This window comes from Chrysemys picta, chromosome 1 (genome assembly GCF_011386835.1).
Source record: "Chrysemys picta bellii isolate R12L10 chromosome 1, ASM1138683v2, whole genome shotgun sequence".
Classification (NCBI taxonomy): Eukaryota; Metazoa; Chordata; order Testudines; family Emydidae; genus Chrysemys; species Chrysemys picta.
In genome coordinates, this window is record NC_088791.1 from 272,691,111 (window position 1) to 272,714,559 (window position 23,449).

The 23,449-nt window shown below is 39.6% G+C and overlaps 1 protein-coding gene across 1 annotated transcript in view; it reads left to right on the plus strand.

The window, feature by feature from the left end:
* RBM26 (RNA binding motif protein 26) overlaps positions 1–23,427 on the plus strand; it is a 103,138-nt gene extending 79,711 nt beyond the window's left edge. The window contains exons 19-22 of the mRNA XM_008178530.4: positions 506–715; positions 5,768–5,854; positions 10,017–10,130; positions 22,593–23,427. Of these exons, the coding sequence (XP_008176752.2) occupies positions 506–715; positions 5,768–5,854; positions 10,017–10,130; positions 22,593–22,682 (501 nt within the window). The 3' untranslated portion in view covers positions 22,683–23,427. The remainder of the gene's footprint in view (positions 1–505; positions 716–5,767; positions 5,855–10,016; positions 10,131–22,592) is intronic.
* Positions 23,428–23,449: the final 22 nt, after the last annotated feature.

The following is a 23,449-nucleotide window of genomic DNA, read 5'->3' on the forward strand; positions in this document are numbered from 1 at the left end:
TTTGAGATGCATTGCACATGTCTATTTCACTATCTTCCCTTCATCTCTGCTTCACAATGTATTCATCACAATGCCAGCGTGAAGGAACTGAAGGAGTATCAGGGCAGCTCTACCCTTTATACCTTCAGCATGAAGCAGTGCAGGGAGCATGCTCTGCCCTGACAGGTACTGCTACATAGAACTCTGTCTCAAATGCACTGAGCGCGTGCACACACTTAAGTGATTTGCAACACATCTCATATAACAAAGGTAACCGTTTTTTTCAGAATCATAAAGGCATTCACAATGGTTCCTGAGGACAAGTCTGAGAGTTAGTTTACTTGAATTTTGAAGGTGATAGTCTTAAAATGTTTAATTTTATTTGAAACAAAACCTTGCTAGGAATAAGTCTCAAAATTTGACATTAAACAAAGATTGTGATTGGAACATGATTGTATTTTAATTCGGTGAAAATAATGTTTAGATCATATGTGTTGTGGACTGAAGTTATGTTTAAACTTTTTAGGCTGCCAAACGAGGGATTCTTTCTTCTGGTCGTGGTAGAGGAATTAATGCACGAGGTCGGGGTGCATCACGTAGCAGAGGCAGAGGAATACGAGGCCGGGGTCGCGGAAGAGGGGTTCCAGTTCATGCAGTTGTGGATCATCGACCGAGGGCACTGGAGATCTCTGCATTCACAGAAAGTGATAGAGAAGATCTTCTTCCTCATTTTGCGGTATGTAGTAACTTCAACATTTTTCCTTCTTGGATTTAGTAGTTTTGTGGTAGTGCAGGGAAAAACTTCCAAGGGGTGATTCTAATCAACTAGAATCCAGTATTTAATTAACCAAGGAGTTCTTAAGTAGGTTCTCTACCTTTAAAAAGAGCTTTCTGTTTCTAAACTATGGAAGGACTTCAAACAAGGTAGGGAAAGGAAAAAAATGAACTTTTACTTAACTCTGGTGGCATTCTTTAGAAACAGCTGAGTAAAGTATTAATATGTGACAGGCAGAAAATAGTCCAGACCAAGGTGCACCAATGCCCGATGCCTCTTCAATGGCAGGGAACTGAAAAAGTGAGATGTATCAAGACGATCTTGCAAAGTGACTAACACCCCATGCTGTAGAACAGAGGTGGGAAAACTACGGCCCACAGGCCATGTCCGGCCTGCGGGACCGTCCTGCCCGGCCCCGAGCTCCTGGCCCCTCGCTCACTCCGCCCCTCCCCCGCAACCTCAGCTCGCTCACTCCGCCGCCGGCACAATGCCCTGGACGGCGGGGTTGTGAACTCCTGGGGCAGCGCAGCTGCAGAGCCCGGCCTGACCCGGTGCTCTGTGCTGCGCGGTGGCGACGGTGTAGCCTGGCTCCAGCCAGGCGGCGTGGCTGCAGTGCCACCAGCCACCGGTGCTCCAGGCAGCATGCTAAGGGGGCAAGGAGCAGCGGGGGTTGGATAGAGGGCAGGGGAGTTTGGGGGGAGTGGTCAGGTGGTGGGGGTGTAGATAGGGATCGAGGGGGAGAACAGGAGGTTGAATTGGGGCAAGGGTCCCGGAGTGGGGCAGTCAGGAAGGAAGGGGGGTTGGCAGGGGTGGCGGGGGGGTAGTCAGGGGCAGGGGTTCCGGGGGCAGTCAGGCGACAGGGAGAAGGGGTGGTTGGATGGGGCAAGGGTCCCGGGGGGGGGGGGGGGGGGAGGGGGGCGCTGTCAGGAATGAGAGGCGGGGTTGGATGGGGCAGGAGTCCCGGGGCAGGAGGGGAATTGGGAGGTGGGGACCGGGACATGATCCCCTCCCCTAACCGGCCCTTCATACAGTTTACGAAACCTGATGCGGCCCTCAGGCCAAAAAGTTTGCCCGTCCCTGCTGTGGAAGGAGAAAAATGATCCAAAGTCACTGCCAAAGAAAAGGAGCATAGGAAAAGGGTGAAAGAATCATAAGTGATGCTAAATTGTTCCTTGTTTGTTTACGTGGGTGCTGTGTATACCAGGAAGAGAATCTGGAAGTAAAATTTTCTATTGTCAATTATTCAGTATCCTAGCATTCTGTTGTTAGAGTGTTGATAGTAGTAAGTCCTTGGGTAAAAATCATGCAGAACAACAACTGGTAATGGACTTTTGCCAGAACTGGAAGAGTATAAGAATGAAAAGAAATCTTGGACCACTCCTCTAAACCACAGAATACCATATTCAAAAGAGATTAACAGACATCTGTGTTGTAACAAAACAGGATAATGTGTAAACAAACTGCCTTTTTGGAGATGCACTTGCTTCAACTTTATTTATGCCTGACAGTCCTGTCTCAGTGAGTTATACCCACTTTTTTGAGTTTGAGAGTAGACCAGAACTGTACAACAACTGCAAGATCTTAGTACCACTCCCAGAAGTCTGTGTGTTCCCAAAATGGCACACAGACAAAGCCAGAATTCCCTTTTCCTAACTTCTCAATTTTAGGGCTGCAGTTCAAAATTTGATACTGGGTTTATATTTGTCAGCAGTCTGTTATATCATCATATAATTTAGTTGGACTGAAAATCAAACAAGAGGCAAAAATTGCCTGATCTATATCTCTTCTCTTCAAGCCTGCAATGAAGGAGAAACCTATTCATTTTGCAGAGTGGATACTGGTGATGTTACAGAGCTCTCAAAAATAAGTTCAGGCTGTGTCACAATCAATTCTCTTGAGATTTAGCACTTGTGGTTCTTACTGGTGGCTGAGAGAGTCCTGCACTGAGATTGTGGAGCAGTCAGTCAGGTCTGCCTTCTGTTTTCCTTTGAACATTCACCACAACAGGAACAGCCAGTGTACCAGGAACAGGAGTCAATTGTGGCCCAAAGCTCTCAAGGTGTGGTTGACTTAGAGGATAAGACACATAATCTTACGTCAATTTTTATTCTTCTATAGCAGTCACATTTCCAGCAGAAGAGTATGCTTATACAAATAGATGTATTGAAATGACTTCTTATTATTATTGGGGAACTTATCTAGTTACTATAAGGACATTAATAAGACTCTTCAGCCAACATTACATTTAGATTTTCAGTTAAAACAATATTTTAAACTCCTCTGTTAGGCATTAAAATAAATGTAAATCAGAATTCATAATAATTATACCACTTTTAATGTAAAGAGTTAATTTTCTGGAAAGTTAGACCTCACATTTAACCATATATGTCAAGTCTGAATATTTGCTGATATTACTGAAGTTGTAATTAAAGTTGACCTCTGAAGCTTTTTTGAGTTTACCTTTTCAACTAATTTATGATCCACGAAGAACTGCTTTTGCCTTTGCTTTTGACAATCTGTTTTCATCATAGTTTAAATAAATAAATAAATAGTGGCTCTGCCCCCTTCCTCTGAGGAAACCAGAGTGAGAAGAACTTGAGCTCCAACCCTTCTTACATCAGTGCTATTTGCATAGCAAGCAGATGCAAATAATAATCTCACTTAACTTGCACGCTGCTAGATTGTATTGTTAACATAGCCAAATTGCTGCCTCTTTGTACAGAGAGACTGAGAGGGGGCAAACTCAGTCTGTAGTCAGTAATTAACATGTCTTTAAACATGGGTTTGGCATGTCACTTTCACAGAAAATAGTTACACAAATTGCAGAAGCAAAGGTGTGTGTTCAAAAACACCGACTTCAAGGCAGAATAAGGGCTGGAAAAAAAGACTTTGGGGTTTTTTTTTTGTAAATATCTAGTAGGATTTAAAAACATAACCTCACAGTAGTGCCATTCAAAATTTTTCCCAAAAAACTTTGCAAGGTCACCTTTAAGATTTTGCATTCTACTATGAGGGAGGTTAATGTATTGTGTTCATTGTCTCCTTATCTGGAGACAGAAGGAAGCTCCTTGTGAAGAGGCGGAGTCTGCATCTGTCAGTGGAAATCTGCTGTGTGGGCATAGGTTTATAGTTATGACATCTCCCATAACTTGGCTTTTCCCTGTTTCAAAGGGTTTAATTGTGGATAGTGTTGCATTTAACTAATTTTATCTTCTTAATAAAAGTGTTTGGGGACTTTGCGGGGTTGGGAGGGAATTTTCTCCCACATCAGATTGGCAGTGATTTTGGATGTTTTTTCTCTTTTTGCAGCATGGGGTCTGAGTCACTTGCCAAGATCATCTTGATATATCTCACTTAATCAGTTCCCTGCCATTGCAGAGGCCTTGGGTATTGGTGCACCTTGGGCCCCCTACTATTTTCTACCTGTCACACACAATAGTTTAATCTCCTGTGGACTATAATACTTTAGTCTAATTTTGGTTGTTGAGTTTAATGCGCAGGCAGTGGGTGCTGGGTTGGCGACCCATGATGACATATGCTTGGAAGGATTCGATTTTTATCTGTAAATGTGGGTAAATGCCGATTTCACCATACATGCACAAACCAATGGGGGAAAAAACCTTCCCTAGATAGTAATAAAAATGTACAAATAGGCAAAGTAAGAAAAATGCTGCTTGAGAATTTGTTTGATTTAAGGATATTTACTTCATATATTTTGACAAGCCATGTTGACAGTTTGCATTTTAAGGGTTATAATGTTTTGAACCTCAACATCCACTGTCAATAAATAATTTTCTGACCACCACCCCACCTGTCGTTTCCTGCAATTGTGACAATTTAAATTGATAAAAATTGGGGGGAAAAGCTTAAAATGTATGCTTTTGTGCAACTGACTATTTAAATAGATAAAAATTCAAAAAATATCGTACTTTAAACATAAACATAAATATTATGACACTTATCAACAAATTGATGCAGAGTCCTCTGGCACTTCGTCATGTAGCCTACAAAGTTCTACATCAGTGTTTGTTTTTAGTAGCTTTGCTCTTACAGTGTTTGCAACTATATTTCAGACCAAAATACTTCCAGTTGAGAGAAAATATGGTGAGATCATATTTCTCTTGTACAGCAATTTGAAAAAAGTTTGTCTTGGTTTGTATTAATATATATATTATATGTATAGTTTAAAATATTTTATGGTCCTCTTCTGTAAAACCCTGAATGAGCTAGAGCGCAGTTATCTGAGACCACATCTCTCTGCACTCTTAACTACGCAGATGTGATTGTCAGGGATGCTTGAGGTGATAGAGCCCAAGTATGCTCCATAGGGACCAGAGCAGAGCTTTCTTGGTAGAGGACCTTCAGCTCTGGAACTTGCTGTCACTGGAGATGAGACTGAATTTGAGTCTTGTCACCTTTTGGTCACATTGCAAGATTAGTCTTTCTGCAGAGATTTTCCTGACAGACTGATGGAGTCAGTGGCTCTGAAGGAGAAGAGGAGGAGAGCCATGATTCATTCTTATAGTATGCACTAGTAAATTTTTGTAAAGGGAGTCCAAATACTATAGTGTTCAGTGTTTTAAAGTGCATATAAAAATTATATAGTATTTCTCACAAAGACAAGTTAACCATTAAGGTCTCTTCAGTGTGCATCATTTCCAGTTCTATCTAATTTTCAAGTCCATGTGATTTTTTTTTTTTTTTTTTTTTTAGGGCTTGTCTACATGGGCTATTTACAGCGCTGCAACTTTCTCGCTCAGGGGTGTGAAAAAACCACCCCCCTGAGTGCAGCAAGTTTCAGCGCTGTAAAGCACCAGTGTAGACAGGAGCCGTGCCCCTTGTGGAGGTGGTTTTTTTTTAGAGTGCTGGGAGAGCTGCTCCGCGACCAGGCAAGCCACGTTAAAGCGCTGCCACAGCAGTGCTTTAGCGTTGCCAGTGTAGACTAGCCCTTCGTACAGTATTTGCATAGAAGAGGAATCTTTCAATTAGTTTACATTTTTCTCTTATTGAAAGCAATATGGTGAAATTGAAGATTGCCAGATAGACGACTCTTCTCTCCATGCGGTGATTACTTTTAAGACGAGAGCAGAAGCTGAAGCTGTAAGTATATTCTTCATATTAAAAGTACTTTAAAAGGATATCTCATATTAGCCATACTTAAATTGAACTAAATTTAAATGTAAGAATTAAGTATTATTTCAATTTAAGAATTAAGTATAATTTCAGAACAGTTGAATCTTATGTTGATTGCTTTTGAGTTGATTATCAAAGAGGAATCCGATAAACACACAGGTTTGATTTTATATTAAATTAGATTACTGAGTAACATACTTTTTTTCAAAAAATCTTTCAAACCAGCATATTAACTGAAATCCTTAAGAGGGAGGAAATTCTGAGCTAGTTAAAAGTATAAAGTATAGCTTGCATGAGTCAAAGCAAGACATCCCCCCAGTGGTAATTCATGGATGGATGTCTTGCTTTGGCAGGACCCCCCTACAAGTTGATTGTTCCTTATTTTTGCCCATGAGTTACCTCAGTTCCCCATGGCTTGATTGTTTTCCCTCTCGTTGTAGTTTACATCAGAAATGCAGAATCATGAAACAAGTTATTCAAAGGGTTTTCTTTATGTACTTTTTCATGTCCCTTATTTTTATAGAAGTTTGATTTCTTGGGAATTTGTAGGGTATATCAGGTCCTAGAAATGTGTTTTGACTATGTATGTTTAATTTCTCAATTCATCAACATTTCTAACATGATATAGGTTGTGATTACTTAAATTTAATTTTGGAACTAATTCATTATTCTTTGGGTTTACTATGCAGTTACATTTAATACATCCAAAGCATCAAGTTCACTTTGAGATAAAATTGAAGTGGTTGCTTATGGTATAATGTATCAGTATGAAACTTTCCCTAAATATTACTGCTTTCTAAACATTTAATGAAACTATTAAATGTTAATTTGTTAATTAATTGGGAGGAAGCATGCCAGTGCAGTGCTTTAATAAGTGGGACTCGGGGAAACTTGGGTTCAATTCCCTGCTTTGTCACAAACTTTGTTTGACCATGGGCAAGTTGTCTGTGCCTCAGTTCCCCAACGTAAAATGAGGATGACACTTCCTTACCTAATAGGTATTGAAAATAAATACATTAAAGTTTGTGAGGCATTCAGATGCTATAATGTATCCATATAAATACATAGGACAGGTAAGTATGTTAGAATGTATAGGAAACTCACACTTACTCAGAGTAATGATCTATGTATGGTTCCATGTGATGGTATTTAACTTTGTTTTTTCCAAAAATTTAGGAAATTGCCTACAAACTAACTTTAAGTGAAGTCAAGCACTCAAAAATTAGGAAATGCCAGTTTTAACATTGTCCCTGGATTTAGCCCCTTTGGTATATGCAATTTGTGATGTTTTGGGGATCACTCAGACCAGTCCAGGGGCTCTCTTACCATCTGCCGTATAACTTTGTGTGCCTTAATGTTATGCTCTCAAGGTTCAGAACCTTGACACCAGTAGCCAGTTTACAAGCATAAAGGTCTGATCCTGGCTTCCGCCAGCCTAAATACTCATTGCAGGATGACTTCAACAGCCTTTCCAGTCTCAGGTCTCCTCAAATCCATCTACCCCAAGCTCTTAAGTACCAGACACTGACTTTTCCCATTTGGTTTGTCACTCCCAAAGGAATTAAACCTGCATCCCAGTTATTACTTCATTTTGGGGGACACACTACACACCATTTGCACAACAGAGACCTTTTGGGGTAAAAAATAAATAAAAGGTTTGTTTGAGGGAAAAGTCAGAGAGTCAAAGATGAAGTAATAAGGAAAGCAAACACCATACAAGTTACGGAGAAAATAAACATAGACGCAACCTTACACTTACACATTTGAATCCCTTTTAAGACAGGTTACCTATTGCCTTTGCTCAGATTCCCAGTTTATACCATACCCCTGACGAGGGATCTAGGGTTCATAGACAGCCCCCCACCTTTGAGACTATCCTTTAATTCTGGATATCTTTCATTTCAAATCCCTTTCCTTTTCACAATGTTTGCAGGGGTAGTTTTTTGTTTGGTTGGTTTTAAATTTCTCAGACTATGGTGATTCATAGTGGGGGATTCTCCAGCTCTCCATACTCTAAGCTTCCTTTCTTAGTTTTCAAGACTGGGGTTTTCTTTTCAGTTGCAAGTTGTTTCAGTGTTTTCCCATTAGTGTAATGGCCCATCACTTGTATTTTTTCCTTGGTTTAAAAGGGACTAGGTGCTTGGAGCTAGCCCCTCCCTGTTGAGAGGTGTTGCTGAATGTTGCAGCACAGATTATGAGCACAGCTTTATATATACATCATTGCGTAAATTCATACCGCAATCTGTGCATACGTATCTCATAATGACCACCAAAGTCAGAACATTACAAGCTTTCATAAAAGACCTTGGTATATTTTTATACACAATAACAGTGTGTACAGCCATTTGATTCAATTGCTTATTCTTTGAGATTCAGACTCCTTCTCACCTTAAGGGTAAAAGTAAATATTGAATAGTTATCTATGTATTGAGTGCCATCCAAGCTGTCCACCGAACAAGGCAGGTGTTCTGTGGGGAAAAAAGCACATCATCGTGTAACTAAAGACTGTATCATAACGCATACTCACAAGGGAGCCAAATTGTTTGCGACCTTAATTTTGGCATTTCATAACTTTTGAGTGCTTGACTTTGCAATGTTAATATTCTTTTAACACAATTTTTATATGTAAGCAATACAAAGTGTGTATAACGTTAACTGAAGAGAAACTCCACCTATCCAGTAAACGTCATGAAAGAGCCTTTTTCACTGCAAGCTCATATGGCAATATTTTTTCATAATGATGGAGAGAAGACATTTGGACTTATTATGAAATAGGAATATGCTATTACATAGTTTCCCTCCCACATTCTAGTATGATTTGTAAAACTAAATATAGAACTTTCAAAGAAATCAAATTCATTTTATAATTCAAAACATGTTGGATTACAAATTGTTTGGTGCCTGTTAGTAAATCAGATTTTAAGAGTAGTAATTGGTAATGAAGATTAGTTGCAGAACTAGTTGAATCATAAAAGCTTTCTTTGGGGCTTATTCAGAAGAAAATGTAATATTTTACCTTTGGCTGAAAAAAGCTTAAGTTTTATAGTGGTGGACATTTTAGTCTGGAAGGGAGAGGAGGATTCCCTAGCTATAAAATGTTGCATTTTTATGTAGCAGTAATTTCTTCAAAAGATTACAAGTTGTTTCTGAACCTAAATGTCATGTATAAGTACTTATAAAAATTCTAGTTGTGTGACATTGTGATGAGACCATGAACAAAAAACTCCTGAGCTGCATTTTAATAGGCATGGAATCTTTTAAATTTATCATAAATTTATATGTACAGATTTAAAATTTATACCTGGGGACTTTAATATCACACAATTCATGTTCAGATGTCATTGAACATGTAATTGTTTCTACATTTCACATTATGCTGTACTTTCAGATTGTACTATAAATCTTCTGTGACCGTGACAGTTATTTCGAAATGTTGCTAACGCTGATTTATGCTAGTTCATGTTACTTTAATTTGAACATACTATTTCCAAAGCAGCCACTTAATGCATCTGGTACTTAGAAAGGCATGAATATCCCATAAGTTAAAATTTTTACATTTCAATTACAAAGGGTTTGCAGGAAGTGGAACATTTTCCAGTAGAATAAGTTATAATCACAAAGTTTAATTTTTGTTACATTGAATCATTTGTATTTGTGGGATGGTTGGGTTCTTGTAGCAAGTAAATGTATTAAGTGTTTTTTTCAATTTGTGTCAATCTTTCAAGGGTGTGAAACACTGATCAAAATTCAGTAAGGTGTTCATGACAGTATGTTATCCATGTCATGAATTGATCCATGACTTGCTAAGTTTATTTTCTTTACTTGCATTTTGATTAATACTGTATTTTTATTACTTTTTGTAAACTCTTACCTGAACAGCTATGTAAATGCATTTGATTATCAAGTCCTGAACTATACACTGTAATGATATATTTAGTAAATCTATTTAATTTTAAGCTGTCCATAATAGCTCATAAATCAGTTTTACAAATGTGTAAAAATCACCTTTCCCCCTCCCCCCCAGTAAAAGCTTAGTGTCCGTTTACTTTTGGTCTCTGATCAACTGTTGATTATTTTATTTCCCTTTCACAAAGAAATGTGACACTAAGAACTTTCTAACTTGCTTCAGGCTGCTGTTCACGGATCTCGATTCAAAGGACAGGATTTGAAGTTGGCATGGAATAAGCCAGTTATTAATATGTCTGCTGTTGAAACAGAAGAAGCTGAACCAGATGAAGAGGAAGTAAGTTCCTTTTTCTTTTGATTTTCTGGCAAGATGAAAGAATATAGATTTTTTTTCTAAAAATAAGTAACGTCTGTTGATTCCCACTCTGTTCCTGTACCATATAGTTTCTGTCACTTGACACTGGGGCGTGGATTTGTAGTTTGATGACATAATGTATACTTTCTTGTCTGTGCTACTACTAAGCTTGCCTTCTCCATTCTGCCACTGTGAACCTATTGTTGGTTCAAATCTTCCATCATATCCTATCGGGAGCATTGTATCTCTTTCACAGCAAAGAACAAAATTGTCAAAAATGGTCCATTTAGTAATTTATCAAAACAGGAGTGTCTCATACAAAGGTTGGTGGGGGAGTGCGGTGCAGAACCCAGAGGTCATGTCCAGGGCGATCATTGGAGATAATTGTAATTCCACTGAATTTTAAAATAAAGTAGTCTCTTGTAAGTTTCTTTCCATTGGTTTTCCAATGTTTTTTTTTTTTTTTTAAACTGCAACATTATTTTTTTTCCTTCAAATTGAGTCAGTCTCAACATTTCCACCAACTCAGGTATTTTTGTCTTGGATATTTCCCATTTCTGTTCTTTAGTATTCTTATATTTTATAATTCAGTGGATTTACAATCACAACTAAAAATGACTAGTTGAGGCTTGACTAATTTCTTTCCTACAGAACTCATTTATTGTGCAGAACTAGAATTTTACCTACTGTAAAGGTGTACCTTTTTTTTTGTTATGTTTTTTTACCTACATAGGGACCAATAGCTAGGGTGACCAAATGTCCCGTTTTTATAGGGATCCCGTTTTTGGTGACTTTTGCTTATATAGGCACCTATTACCCCCACCCTCTGTCCCGTTTTTTCACAGTTGCTATCTGGTCACCCTACCAATAGCTAGCTCATTCCTTAACATTAATATGATCTTTTCTCCAGCTCTCCATACTCTAAGCGTAAAGGACTTGTAACTGTCAGTAAACTGTTTCCTAATCTCTTCTCTTCAGTCCAATTGACAGTCTATCATATATCCATACTTCGTGACCCTTCTGCATTATGTACTTCCAGCTCTACACAATTGCTGTGCAGCAGTTTTCACTGTGGTTGTAACAGTTCTTTTCTTCTTAATTCCACTTAATTTCCAGGTTCAGTTTTAAATCTAATCCAACTAATCTAGAGGATAAAAGCACCTTCTTGAGCCAAGTGTTCTGTTTCACGGGCCATAGAACCATTGATGGCAATAAACTTTTTGAGCAGTAAGTCTGCCCAAATGCACGTTGCTTCTGGAACCTAGAGGATAAAAGAGAGATCCTGCTCCCTAGATATCAGGTGGTTCCTTTTTCCATCAACCAGTACAATCACAGAATCAGTTCATGGCCGTTTTTTAGGTTTAGATTCTTTTTTCATAGGCCTAAGACCTTAATAAGAAATATCTCTCAAAGATTCCCCAAGATCTGTTTTTTACGACTTTCCGAGTAAATTGAACTTAAGCTAGGACAGTCTGAGATTGAAGCTGTCATGGCTAGACCTTCTTATAAACTGTTTCATAGTTATAGCCGTACCCAACAGTTTACTATTTTCATTTGATACTAATTCATTTCTCTCTCCTTTTCCAAGAGAAGTCAGATTTACATATCAGATTGCTGTCTCTACATGTACTCATTACTTAAACAGATGAAATCTTTTGAGGTTTAGAAAAAGGGATAGGTCAGGCCACTTCAGTTCAGACTGTGCCTTCTTGGAGCCTCCAAAATTGAAATTTGCAAATTGCCACTTAGATTTCAATTTATATTTTAATGAAGCATTGTTTTTTTGATTCTTAAAGCCAGATCAGATGCTTGAATATGGAAAGCAATGCTTCAGTCTTGGTTCTCTGTCTTCCTCCTGAAAGCACTCACTGTTTGCTAGTTTCTTAGTGGGGATCTGCTGAGAAAACTTCTTGAAGGAGAAAAAGTGAAATCTGGAGTTGTCTGGATATATTACCCTGTAGATCAACAGTAATTTTATTCGCTTCTGAGAAAAAGAATAAAGGCAAGTAAAGTAATCTACAATTTATATAGTGAGGGGGTGTAATTGTGTTTACAAACACTGGATCAGAGGCAGGAAATTGATTAATTATCTCTCCTATAGATGGGCTGCAGTCAGTTTCATTCTACAACTCCTGCTGAAAACATCAAGTCTGGAAATTGGGGCCTTCAGCTCTAGAGAGTGATGTGGGGTTGGGGGAGAACACAAGTTGGGAGCAAAGAAGCAGGTTTTTGGATGTGGTGAATGCATTGGTAGAGGGAAAAATCTCTCATAGTCCCAGAGAACCACTGCTTGCCTGGAAAAGGGACCTCTGATGGGGCTTCCTTGAGGGGAAGGAGAAGCTCAGTCTACAGACTTTGATCAACATAATGAGTGGGAATACTGGTCAGGTTTCCTTAATGTAAGGGGAAAAAAGGTTAGGGACCAGCTAGCTACATGTTGGCGTTTTCCCTGTGAACGTAATTCACAAACTCTGTGAAACCCTGGTGAATGGGTGAAACTCCCCTTACTTTTCATAGCTGAAAGTGAAGAGGGTGTGATACAGGATGTTTGTTTCTCTGGAACTGGAACTGAAGCTGTAGCTTGGGAGTTAACTTTTTGTTGATCCTTTGCATTATTGTTTTGATTAGCGTTTTTTTTTTCCTACTAGCCACTTCGGGTCTGACTTTTGGTTTTGAGTCTTGTTATGGCCATCAGTCCAATGTAGCTCTTGTGGGAGGGAGGGTAGCGGCAGATTTGGATCAAATCTGTTCTTTCATAAGCTCTAGTGGATCATTGCTTTTGTATGCTTCCTAAAATTGTTATACTATTGCTGAAATATTTTCTGCAATTTTACATTCAGTGTCTTCTGTTGTTCATAATTATTTTTCCAATTGGGTGGATCTTTTATAGATTTCCTAATGATCTCTTTACCAGGATTTTGTATGTTCAAGCAATCTTCTTACGTCATTTTTTCCTATCATATTCTTAACCATACAGGCTTATCTTGCCCTTTTATCTTGTTTACCTAACCAGATTACATTAATTTACATTCTCTCCAATGATTACTGAACTAGTCCCCTCTTTCCTTCAGTAAATTCCCGTACATAATGGATTTCCAATCAAAGTTCCTTAAGAACATTTTGCATTTCTTAAATGTCAGCTTTTGCTTTAAGAGAACTTCTGTATTACTTCTAGCCCATGCACTTGTGAGTATTTGAAATATATACTCTGATCTTAAGTAGACAAATTCTAGAATAGGGGTCGGCAATCTTCGGCACACGGCCCATCAGGGTAATCCGCTGGCGGGCCGTGAGACATTTTGTTTACGTTGACCGTCTGCAGGCACGGCCCTCCCTCTCCCCCCCGAAGCTTCTAGTGGCCGCGGTTCGCCGTTCCTGGCCAATGGAAGCAGTGGGCCACAGGGACGTGCTGGTCACTGCTTCCTGCAGCTCTCATCGGCCAGGAACGGTGAACTTTAGCCATTTGGAGCTGCGAGGGGCTGTGCCTGCGGACAATCAACATGAACAAAACGTCTCGTGGCCCGCCAGTGGATTACCCTGGTGGGCTGCGTGCTGAAGGTTGCTGACCCCTAGTCTAGAATAACATTTCAGAAAATACAGTGGTCATCAAATTGCGTGAAAGAGAAATTCCACACTGCTGCTTCCTTTCAGTTTTGGTTTTATCCCAGCCAGTATCAATTTGTTTTCATTGTTTCTATAATAAATGGTTCTGACTTTCATGCATGCTTCTCTTATAAACTGAAAATACCTGACTGCTTTAGTAGTGTCTGTGGACACTCAGTTCACCAAAGTATTTGACTTTTTGTTTACAAGCTCCATTATCCATAACAGATATGGAGAACCTTCCTTTTTGCCTCATGACTCACTTCAGCTCAACTAAGGAAGGGTAGGCTAAACAGGGTCAGGCAGGTTGTGTGTTTATATGGGCACAAGTAATACCCTAAGAGACAAAGAAGGTGGGCAGATAATTCAGTAGATTGCACTCTTTCCTCAGAGGCAGTACTGAACCAACACCCCAGAATGGCAATAGGCAATAGTTTCCAATAGTCTTAATCTGTTGACTGATGTTTAAATACAGATGAAGGAGTTTGTGGAACTGATAAAGATAATTTCTTCCCCTGCCAAGTTCCTGTCAGTCAAAGTTGAAGGACTCTCAGGCAGAGGACAATGGACATCAGCCACTACTGTTATCCTCTTCTGATCTGATGGTGGCCCTCGGAACCGGAGCAGAGGATTGGCTCAGCGCCACAAACTTGGAAACTGACTGATCCGGGAAAATACTCCATCGCTCAACACTGGGCTTGAAAGAGCCTGGAACAGACTTGAGCTTACCATTGGAACTGTAGTAGCAACATCTGTTTTGGAGGGGGTCTGACAAGTGGGATATGGCACTGCTAACAGTGGCTGCCTTCTCCCACAGTGGCTGCTTCTGTTCTCATGCAGCTGGAACTAACATAACTTTAGGTTCCTTGACTTTCCTGACAGGCTCTCTCCAGTGCCTTTGAGGCATTGGTAGCTTTCTCCAAAGGATCAGAAAGCTGCACAGATAGTGATCTGCACAACTTTGAGGTCTCCTTACTTAAGGAAGCTACTGAAGCCAAATCAGTCCTCTTCATTTGCAGAACCTCCGGAACTGGACAGTTTAGTGGCCAGAGCTTCTTTGAGCTACAGTACCTAAAGCCTGGTCTGCCTATTCTTACAAGTTCAGGAAGCTAGTCTGGCAAACGGAGCACCCAGAGGTGAATGTACCTCTCCCAGATATTTCAAAAGCCTCACATGCTTGTCCAACACCCAGAAAACAGCAGGGCACCAAGCAAATCTCAAAACTCAGGTTTTTCTTCTGAGGTTCTGCCATAACAGAAGGAACCTACCTTAATAAGTGTATGCACTATCTGTATTATAACACTATCTTGTACTAACTGTACTAGGAATAAACTACTATAAACTATAAATCTAACAAGGCACTTAGAATGCCCCATATCTGAAGGACCAGGGCAGCTAACAACTGTTTTCACGGTGGTTGGAAGGAACTGAGGTGCTAGAGGGCACAGCGCTGCTCATATAGCCTCCCCCTCAGAACGTTCCCAGACACCGAGGGGAGAGGTAGGATGGAGCACACGTGCACTCCAGCAGGCACTGTTTGGAGAAGGTTCTACCATGAGGTGCCACCAGGCAGCACAGTATCCATACATGGAAATGTGCAGAGCCACTTGAAGAACGAAAGCTTTCAATATATAATTTATTTATTTTTTTAAAAAAAGGGGGCGGGGGAGGCAAATGAAGTTGAACTTTCTTTATTGCGGAAAACATAAAAATGAGAGACTCTCTGAAGACCAGACAATGCGCATCTCATGTTTTAATAGTTCTTATGATTCTTCAACATATTATACATATCCAAGCTATTATGCTGCCATGAGCCTTAAAACAGTATACTGAAAAATAGTCTAACTCATATGTTCATAGTCACTTTGCCTCTTTACAACCAAAGGTACTTAATCTATCCCATTTGATATTTTTCCTCCCGCAAATCAGTGTCTAAAATGAGACATTACACTTGAACAATTTATAATCAAGTTCAAAATTGAACTAGATAGGCATTGTGAATATGCCTACACCTAAAAATAATTACTAGGGTGTCTAAAAAGCTTTTCCTTTAAGAATCATGCATTTTTGCAGTTGAGACAAATGTGTTTAACACTAGAGAAAAATTATGGGGAAGGAATGGACATATGTCCCAAACCACCTATTGTCTTTGTTTACCATAAGCTTACTTTCTTTCATTGTTCCTTCATTCTTCAACCCATTCTCTCTGTTTAAGGTGTCTAATTATCCCAAAATTGTTTTTACTTTTTGTAGCACAAGTCTAACTTGACAGACATTTCAATTTCTCTACACTGTTCCAATCACCTTGCCAGAATGCACTTCATATGTAATGTTTTTTGATAAATTATCTATTTAAAGGGAATCTTCAGCTATTTTTTTAAATGAGTTTGATAACAGCAAATAAAGTGAGCATTAAGCATAATGCACTTAGATGAAGAGAAAAGGTAATTTAAATCTCCTGAAGTTTCTGTTCATGAACTATGCAGATGATGTCACATGAATGTACAGCAGCTCCATTCTGCAACAGAGGCAGGGTGCCGATTTTTATATTATATTTCACAATATTTTAAAAAGAAAATTGTTAGGATACAAAATGAAAGATATTAAACAACTTTACAAAGTTACACACTATTAAAAGTTTAATTTATTTTCAGTGCTATAAGCTAACTCTGCTCTGAAGCAGAGCTTATGGTGGGTGAGGTATCCTCTACATGGGATCTGAAGAAGAGCTTTGTGTAAGCCTCTCTCTCTCCTTCCCACGGAAGTTGTTCCAATAAAAGATATTACCTCACCCACCATGTGTCTCTAAAGTTCTGAGACCAACACGGCAGCAACAACACTTGTGTATTTTCAGTACTTGAGACAGATGAGCTTTTGGAAAAATTGAAGGAGACTAGCTCTAGTGTTCGCTCTCTGAGTCTGGGTCTCACGCCCAGGAAGAGACCACCTACTCCATCATTTAGATACCAGAGACAGTATTACTCACAGTTGTCAGTCTTATTTTGCGTGTAGCCAGAGGTGTCAGCAGCAGGAATCCCTGTCTTCATTTCAGACTGAGCATAAGGTCTTTCAGATCTAGACCTAAGATGAGGCAACCAGCTCCCTTTTCTTAGTCTTCAGCTAACACCATCCCTCAGATTTGATATGAGGATCAAGAGTTGTTGACCAATCAGTGAGGATCATTCTCCTCTGTTATTCAGAGACAGACTAGCCTGATTTATCAACTGAGGGAGGCTGATTACATTGGATTTATGGTTACTAGACATTGTAGAAAAGGACTATGTCATTCAGTTCATAAAACTGCCCCCTACTTTTCCCTTTTCATGGATCCTTTTCATGGGGTGATTTTGCTTACAGAAGTTCACAAGCTGCTCTAGGTAGGAGCTGTTGAAGAAGTACCCAAACATCTTTGGGGACAGATTTTATTCAAGGTATTTTCTGATACAGAAAAAAGATGGGCTTAAGTCCAATTTTCGACTTAAGAAATGTGAACAAGTACATTCGAAAATTCTCATTTAGGATGTTAACCATGGCATCTACAATTTCCTTAGTTGTGGATTGGTTCACCACTCTTGATTTAAAGGACACACATTTTCATATTGCTGTGTGGCACAGTCATCGAAAATACCTCTGGCTTATGGTGGCAAGGTGCCATGTCCAATATAAGGTGCTCCCATTCAGCCTGTCAGCAGCACCAAGAGTTTAGTTTTTTTTTCCCCAAGTGCCTTTCTATGATAGCAACACGTCTGAAAAAACAGGGTATTTTTGTTTATCTGTATTTGAGCAATTGGCTACTGAAAGTGACTACGTGCAAGGTTCTCTTACTCAACGTTGAGGTTAAAATCTTGCTCTTTTCAGATCTGGGTCTGCTTCTCAGTGTTAAGAAGCCAAATCTGTGCCCAACTCAGAGAATTCCCTTTATAGGTTGCTTACTGGACTCTGAGCTTGTCTACACTTAAAATGCTGCAATCGCACAGCAGTGACTTAAGTAATCCGCCTTCCTGGGAGGTGGTGGTGGCTGGATCAACGGGGGAATTCTCCTGTTGGCCTAAAGCTGTCTATGCCGGAGTTTCGGTTGGTTTAACTGTGTTATTCAGGGTTATGGATTTTTCACAACTCGAGTGAGATTATACAGACCTAATTTTCTAGTGTAGACAACACCTCAGTAGCAGGGAAAGATTTTCTTCCAGAAGACAGGTTTTTAAAAATAGAACAAGTGATTTTGTAAATTCAGGCCTGTCAGTATGAGAAGGTGATGGAGGAACAAGTCTTTTCAGGGGTGCTCTGTTCAGTCCTCCTTTGCCTTCATTGACAATAACGTCAGATGCTTCCAACGGTGGATGGGGGAGTCCATATATAGCTCAGTGTACAATCCAAGGTAACTCTGTTTTTCAAGAGAAAAGTTTGCACATCAACATGTTGGAATTAAGGGTCATTCATCTCTCAAGTCATTCCTTCATATACAGGGGAAGGTAGTCTAGGTAGCAATGGACAATATAACGGCTTTGTCTTACATGACCAAACGAGGGAACTCACTCACTCCAGTTATGTGTTGAAGCAGTTAGGTTATAGGATTGATGCATTTGTCACGAGCACTATCCGGTAGCCCCACATTTAGCAGGGGAAGGCTGTTTGTTAGCAGATCATCTCAGCAGGGACAGCTCCCAGTCTCACAACAGTCCCTGAAGGATCAGGTTGTCATGACATCTTTTCCCATTAGGATCAACCTGAAATAGACTTGCTTGTGACAGAAATCAACAAAAAGCCTTCCTTCTACATTGGGGAAAGGCCTTTCTGTATACTTTTCTCTCCTTTCCATTGATTCAGAAAGTAGTGAAGATTAGACAGCACAGGGAAAAAATTATATTGATTGCTCCAGCTTGGCTGAGACAGTAGTGGTGCATGGGCCTGCTTCAGCTGTCAGATGGATGGTACATAAATCTTCCTCTGTCTCCAGATATTTTGTCACAGCTGCAAGATGGGATTCTTCATCCAGATCCACAGCGTGGGCTGTCAGATTATGACTACTCTTGAGCAATTATGTTCTTCTTTCGTACAAAATGTACGACTTAACACTAGAAAACTGTCTACGAGGAAGTGTTACTAGTTAAAATGAACTAGATTTGTCTGGATGAAGGGACAATCTGATTTGCCAGTGGTAGCTTCCCTACCCTTTATTTTGGAATATTTAATGTATTTGAAGACTTAAGGATTGTCCTTTAAAAGTTCACTTGACTGCTATTTCAGCTTACCACATTTTGGTCGATGTTAGATCCCTTTTTGTATGATTCTGTGAAAAAGGTTTATGAAGGAGTTTGAGAAGATAACTGATTTTTTAGACCAAGGAGATGCAGTAGATCTAATCTGTCTGGATTTCAGTAAGGCATTCGATACAGTTCCGTATAGAAAATTATTAGTTAAATTGGAGAAGATGGAGATTAATATGATAATTGAAAGGTGGATAAGGAACTGGCTAAAGGGGTGACTACAACAGGTCATACTGAAAGGTGAACTGTCAGACTGTAGAGAGGTTACTAGTGGAGTTCCTCAGGGATCAGTCTTCAGGGTCCAAACTTATTTAATATTTTTATTACTGACCTTCTAAGAAAAAGTGGGAGTGGGCTAATAACATTTGCGGATGACACAAAGTTGAGAAAACAATGAGGAGTCCTTGTGGCACTTTAGAGACTAACCAATTTATTTGGGCATAAGCTTTCGTGGGGTAAAACCCATTTCATCAGATGCAACATGCCTACCTCTCTGAAACCTGTCACAAAGTCGGGAGGCATAGCCAGTATGGAGGAGGACCAGAATATTGTACAAGAAGATCTGGACAACCTTGTAAACTGGAGTAATAGAAATGAAATGAAATTTAATAGTGCAAAGTGCAAGGTCATGCATTTAGGGACAAACAACAAGAATTTTTGCTACAAGCTGAGGACTTATCAGTTGGAAGCGAGAGAGGAGGAGAAAGACCTGGTGTACTGGTTGATCACAGGATGACTATGAGCCATCAGTGTGATGCAGCCATGAAAAAGCTAATGCGGTCCAAGGATGCATCAGGCGAGGTATTTCCAGTAGAGACAGGGAAGTGTTAATACCATTAAACAAAGGACTGATGAGACCTCATCTGGAATACTATGTGCAATTCTGGTCTCCCATGTTTGAGAAATGAATTCTGGAACAGGTGCAGAGAATGGAAACAGGTGCAGGTGCTACTAGGATGATCCGAGGAATGGAAAATCTATCTTATGAGACAAGATTCAAGGAATTTGGCTTGTTTAGCCTAACCAAAAGAAGGCTGAGGGGAAATATGATTGCTCTCTATAAATATATCAGAGGAATAAATACCAAGGAGGGAGAGTTGTTATTTAAGTTAAGTGCCAGTGTGGACACAAGAACTAACTTCTATAAACTGGCCATACATAAATTTAGGCTAGAAATTAGATGAAGATTTCTCTACACTAGAGATGTGAAGTTCTGTAAGTCTTCCAAGGGGACCAGTGGGGGCAAAAACCTAACTGAATTTGATAAGTTTATGGAGGGGATGGTGTGATAAGATTGCCTACTATGACATGTGACTCTTTGGCAATTGCCAGTAGCAAAAATCCCCAACTGCTGGCGACAGGATACTTGATGGGGAGGGCTCTGAGTTACTACAGAGAATTCTTTTCCAGCTATCTGCCTGGTGGTTCTTGCCCACATGTTCTGGTCTATTGATTGCCATATTTGGGGACGGGGAGGAATTTTCTCCCAGGTCAGATTGGCTGAAACCCTGGGTGTTTTTCACCTTCCTCTGCAGAATGGGGCCCAGGTGACTTGCAGGTTTAAACTAGGGTAAATGGTGAATTCTCTGTAACTTGAAGTCTTTAAACCATGATTTGAGGACTTCAGTAACTTTGCCAGATGGTAGGGGTGTATTTCCGGAGTCGATAGGTGAGATTCTGTGGCCTGCAAATGTGCAGGTGGTGAGACTAGATAATCACGATGGTCCCTTCTGACATTAAAGTCTGAGATATATAACATGTATCTTCCTCTACGGGATCCCATCTATCTTAGGAGCTTAATTTGACCTCATCTACGCCTATGAGATCATTCTTCGAACCATGATGAAATGTTCTTTATTTTACTTATCTATTAATGTGGTCTTCATCACTGATATCACAGCCAGAAGGTGAGTGAGTTGCATGCCTTGATAGCTGAGCTGCCATTTACAAATTTTCACAAAGATAGAGCAGTTCTTAAACTTTCCTCCCAGATTTTTATGAAAGTGTCTGAGATCCATTTCAGTGAGAGAGTTTCTTTCTGAAACCTCATGCTAATAAATGGGAGTCTGTTACATGCTTTATATGCTACATGGGCTCTTGCATACTATTTAGGTAGAACTAAAAGTCTTAGGAGACCATCTAGACCATTCCTTATGCAAATTATCATATTGGTAATAGTGTGTCCACTCAGATGGGTTTCCTGATGAGTTAAACAATGCATTTTGCAGTGTTATGAGTTACCTGAAATTCCTGATCCCTCTGTGCAGTCTCATTCTGCTAGAGCTGTAGCAATATCTTTTTGCATCACTCAAATATGTTCTTATTAGGGAAATTTGTAAGGCTGCCACTTGAAAGTCAGTGCACACTTTCACTAAACATGCTTAATCTTTCTTCTGGAGCACATGCCAAATTTGGCAGAGCAGTGTTGCAATCGTTATTTGATTGAGTCCATTTCTGTGTTTAGGGTTTTTCAGCATTACTTATTACTACTTAGCAGTAGTTTAACATGCAGAGCCATTCAAAAAAGAAATGAAGGTTGGTTACTTGTTACCAGACTTCTACAAGATGAGTCTGCATATTCACAATTCTTGCCCACCTTCCCTTTTTTTTCAGGGTATGTCTACTCTGCAATGTAAGCCCAAGGTTAGTAGAATTAGAGTTAGCAGATCCTGGATTTGTTAATTTAGGGTCTGAGTGTTCTACACTCATTGGTAATCCCTGGTTAGGGAATGTTGAACTCTGGGTCCCAACCTGGGGCTCCCATCTCTGCACTACATTATGTAGACCCAAGGTCAGCCACCCGTATCCCAGACTTCCTAGTACCCTCCAAAAAGGTGGCTGCTCTAGCCTTTTGTTCGTGGTTTAGTGTGGGAAGACTTGACTGTCCACCAAACTTGACTGTCCAAAGGACAAATAAAGTTGGCCCGTGGGATGTTTTTGGCAGACTGTCATAGCGCGAGTCCAGTGGGTCTTTGTCTACACTGCAAAGCAGAAGGACTTGAACCCTGGAACCCGACTTAACTGAGGCGCAACCCCTCCACCCTCATGGGGTCCTGGGACCTTGGGTCTTAGCCCTGGATTAGCGCAATTTGTGTGTAGATAGAAGGGGGGGGGTAGTCTTGAGCCTGATTTTGAATTCTGGGCTTACATTGCAGTGTAAACATATCCTCAGAGTCCTGTTATGGTTGTCTGGGTTGGTGGTGGAAGGAACTGCGGCAGTAGAGGGTTCAATGCCCCTTATGTAGCCTCACCCTCTCATGATCAGAGACACTGAGAGGCGGAATAGAAGGCGTGGGTGACGGGTGCACGTGTGCTTCAGCAGGCACTGCTTTGAGAAGGTTCCATTGTTTGGCACCATCAGGTGGTGCAGTACCATAAGTGTGACTGTGAAGTCAGCTTGAAGAACTCGGATTAGAAGTAACTTTCATTTTTTCTGTTTCAGATTAAAAAGGGAATGTCCACATATAATCTTTGTCCTCATTAAAGTCTATGTAGCAGAAGTCTACTTTTTGTTTTCATCTTTTACATTCTCTGACTTTTTTTAAATGGAGCCTAACACATTTTTCTTTTGAAGTTTCAGGAAGAATCCTTGGTGGATGACTCATTGCTTCAAGATGATGATGAAGAGGAAGAGGATAATGAATCTCGTTCATGGAGAAGATGATTCAACTGATCAGAGAAAGTGCTGGAACTGTACCTACATTGCATTAGTATTACCTAATGTACTTTTGCTTGTTTGTACTAAAAGGTTTTTTGGTAAATGTGATGAAGTTGAATTTCAGAAATAGACTAAAAAGCAGCTGATCAATCCTGTATTTTGCCAGATTCATGTTTGAGTTGTTTCAGTAAATGATTGCTAAAGACATCTTATTAGGAACATATGCAATGTTTTTATTACATACTTCTCCTGAAAGTTAGAGAATTCTTTGGATTCTTTGTAATTTAATCAATTGGTCAAAAAAAAAAAAAAAGACCAAGAATTGTTATAACATAGATAATTTTTGTTCTATTCCAGATATGGAATGAAAATTTGCATTTAAAAATCTTTGTGAATGTTTTCAGAAATGAATAGATAACAGTACTAAACTGAAGTCTCTAAAGTTATGTATTCATAATATTGCATAGTAGTATGCTTAGGCTTTACTATGTACTAGCCTTTTGTTGGATTTGTGTACGTATTTTACGTATGGGTTTTAATGATACAGTGTATGACTGCTTTGCATATAAGTCCTTATGACTTTAAGATGTTTAAAAAAATAAAGAAATGGAATGGTCTTTAAAAAAAAAAAAAGGAAAAAAAAAAAAGAAAAAAAGCAATAACCAAAAAAGCTAAGACAATGGTCCTTGAAAATGGAAAAAAATAAAAAAGGAAAGAAGAAAGACCATTCCAAATGGTGACCCCCCACCCCCATACTCACAAAAGGAGCTATA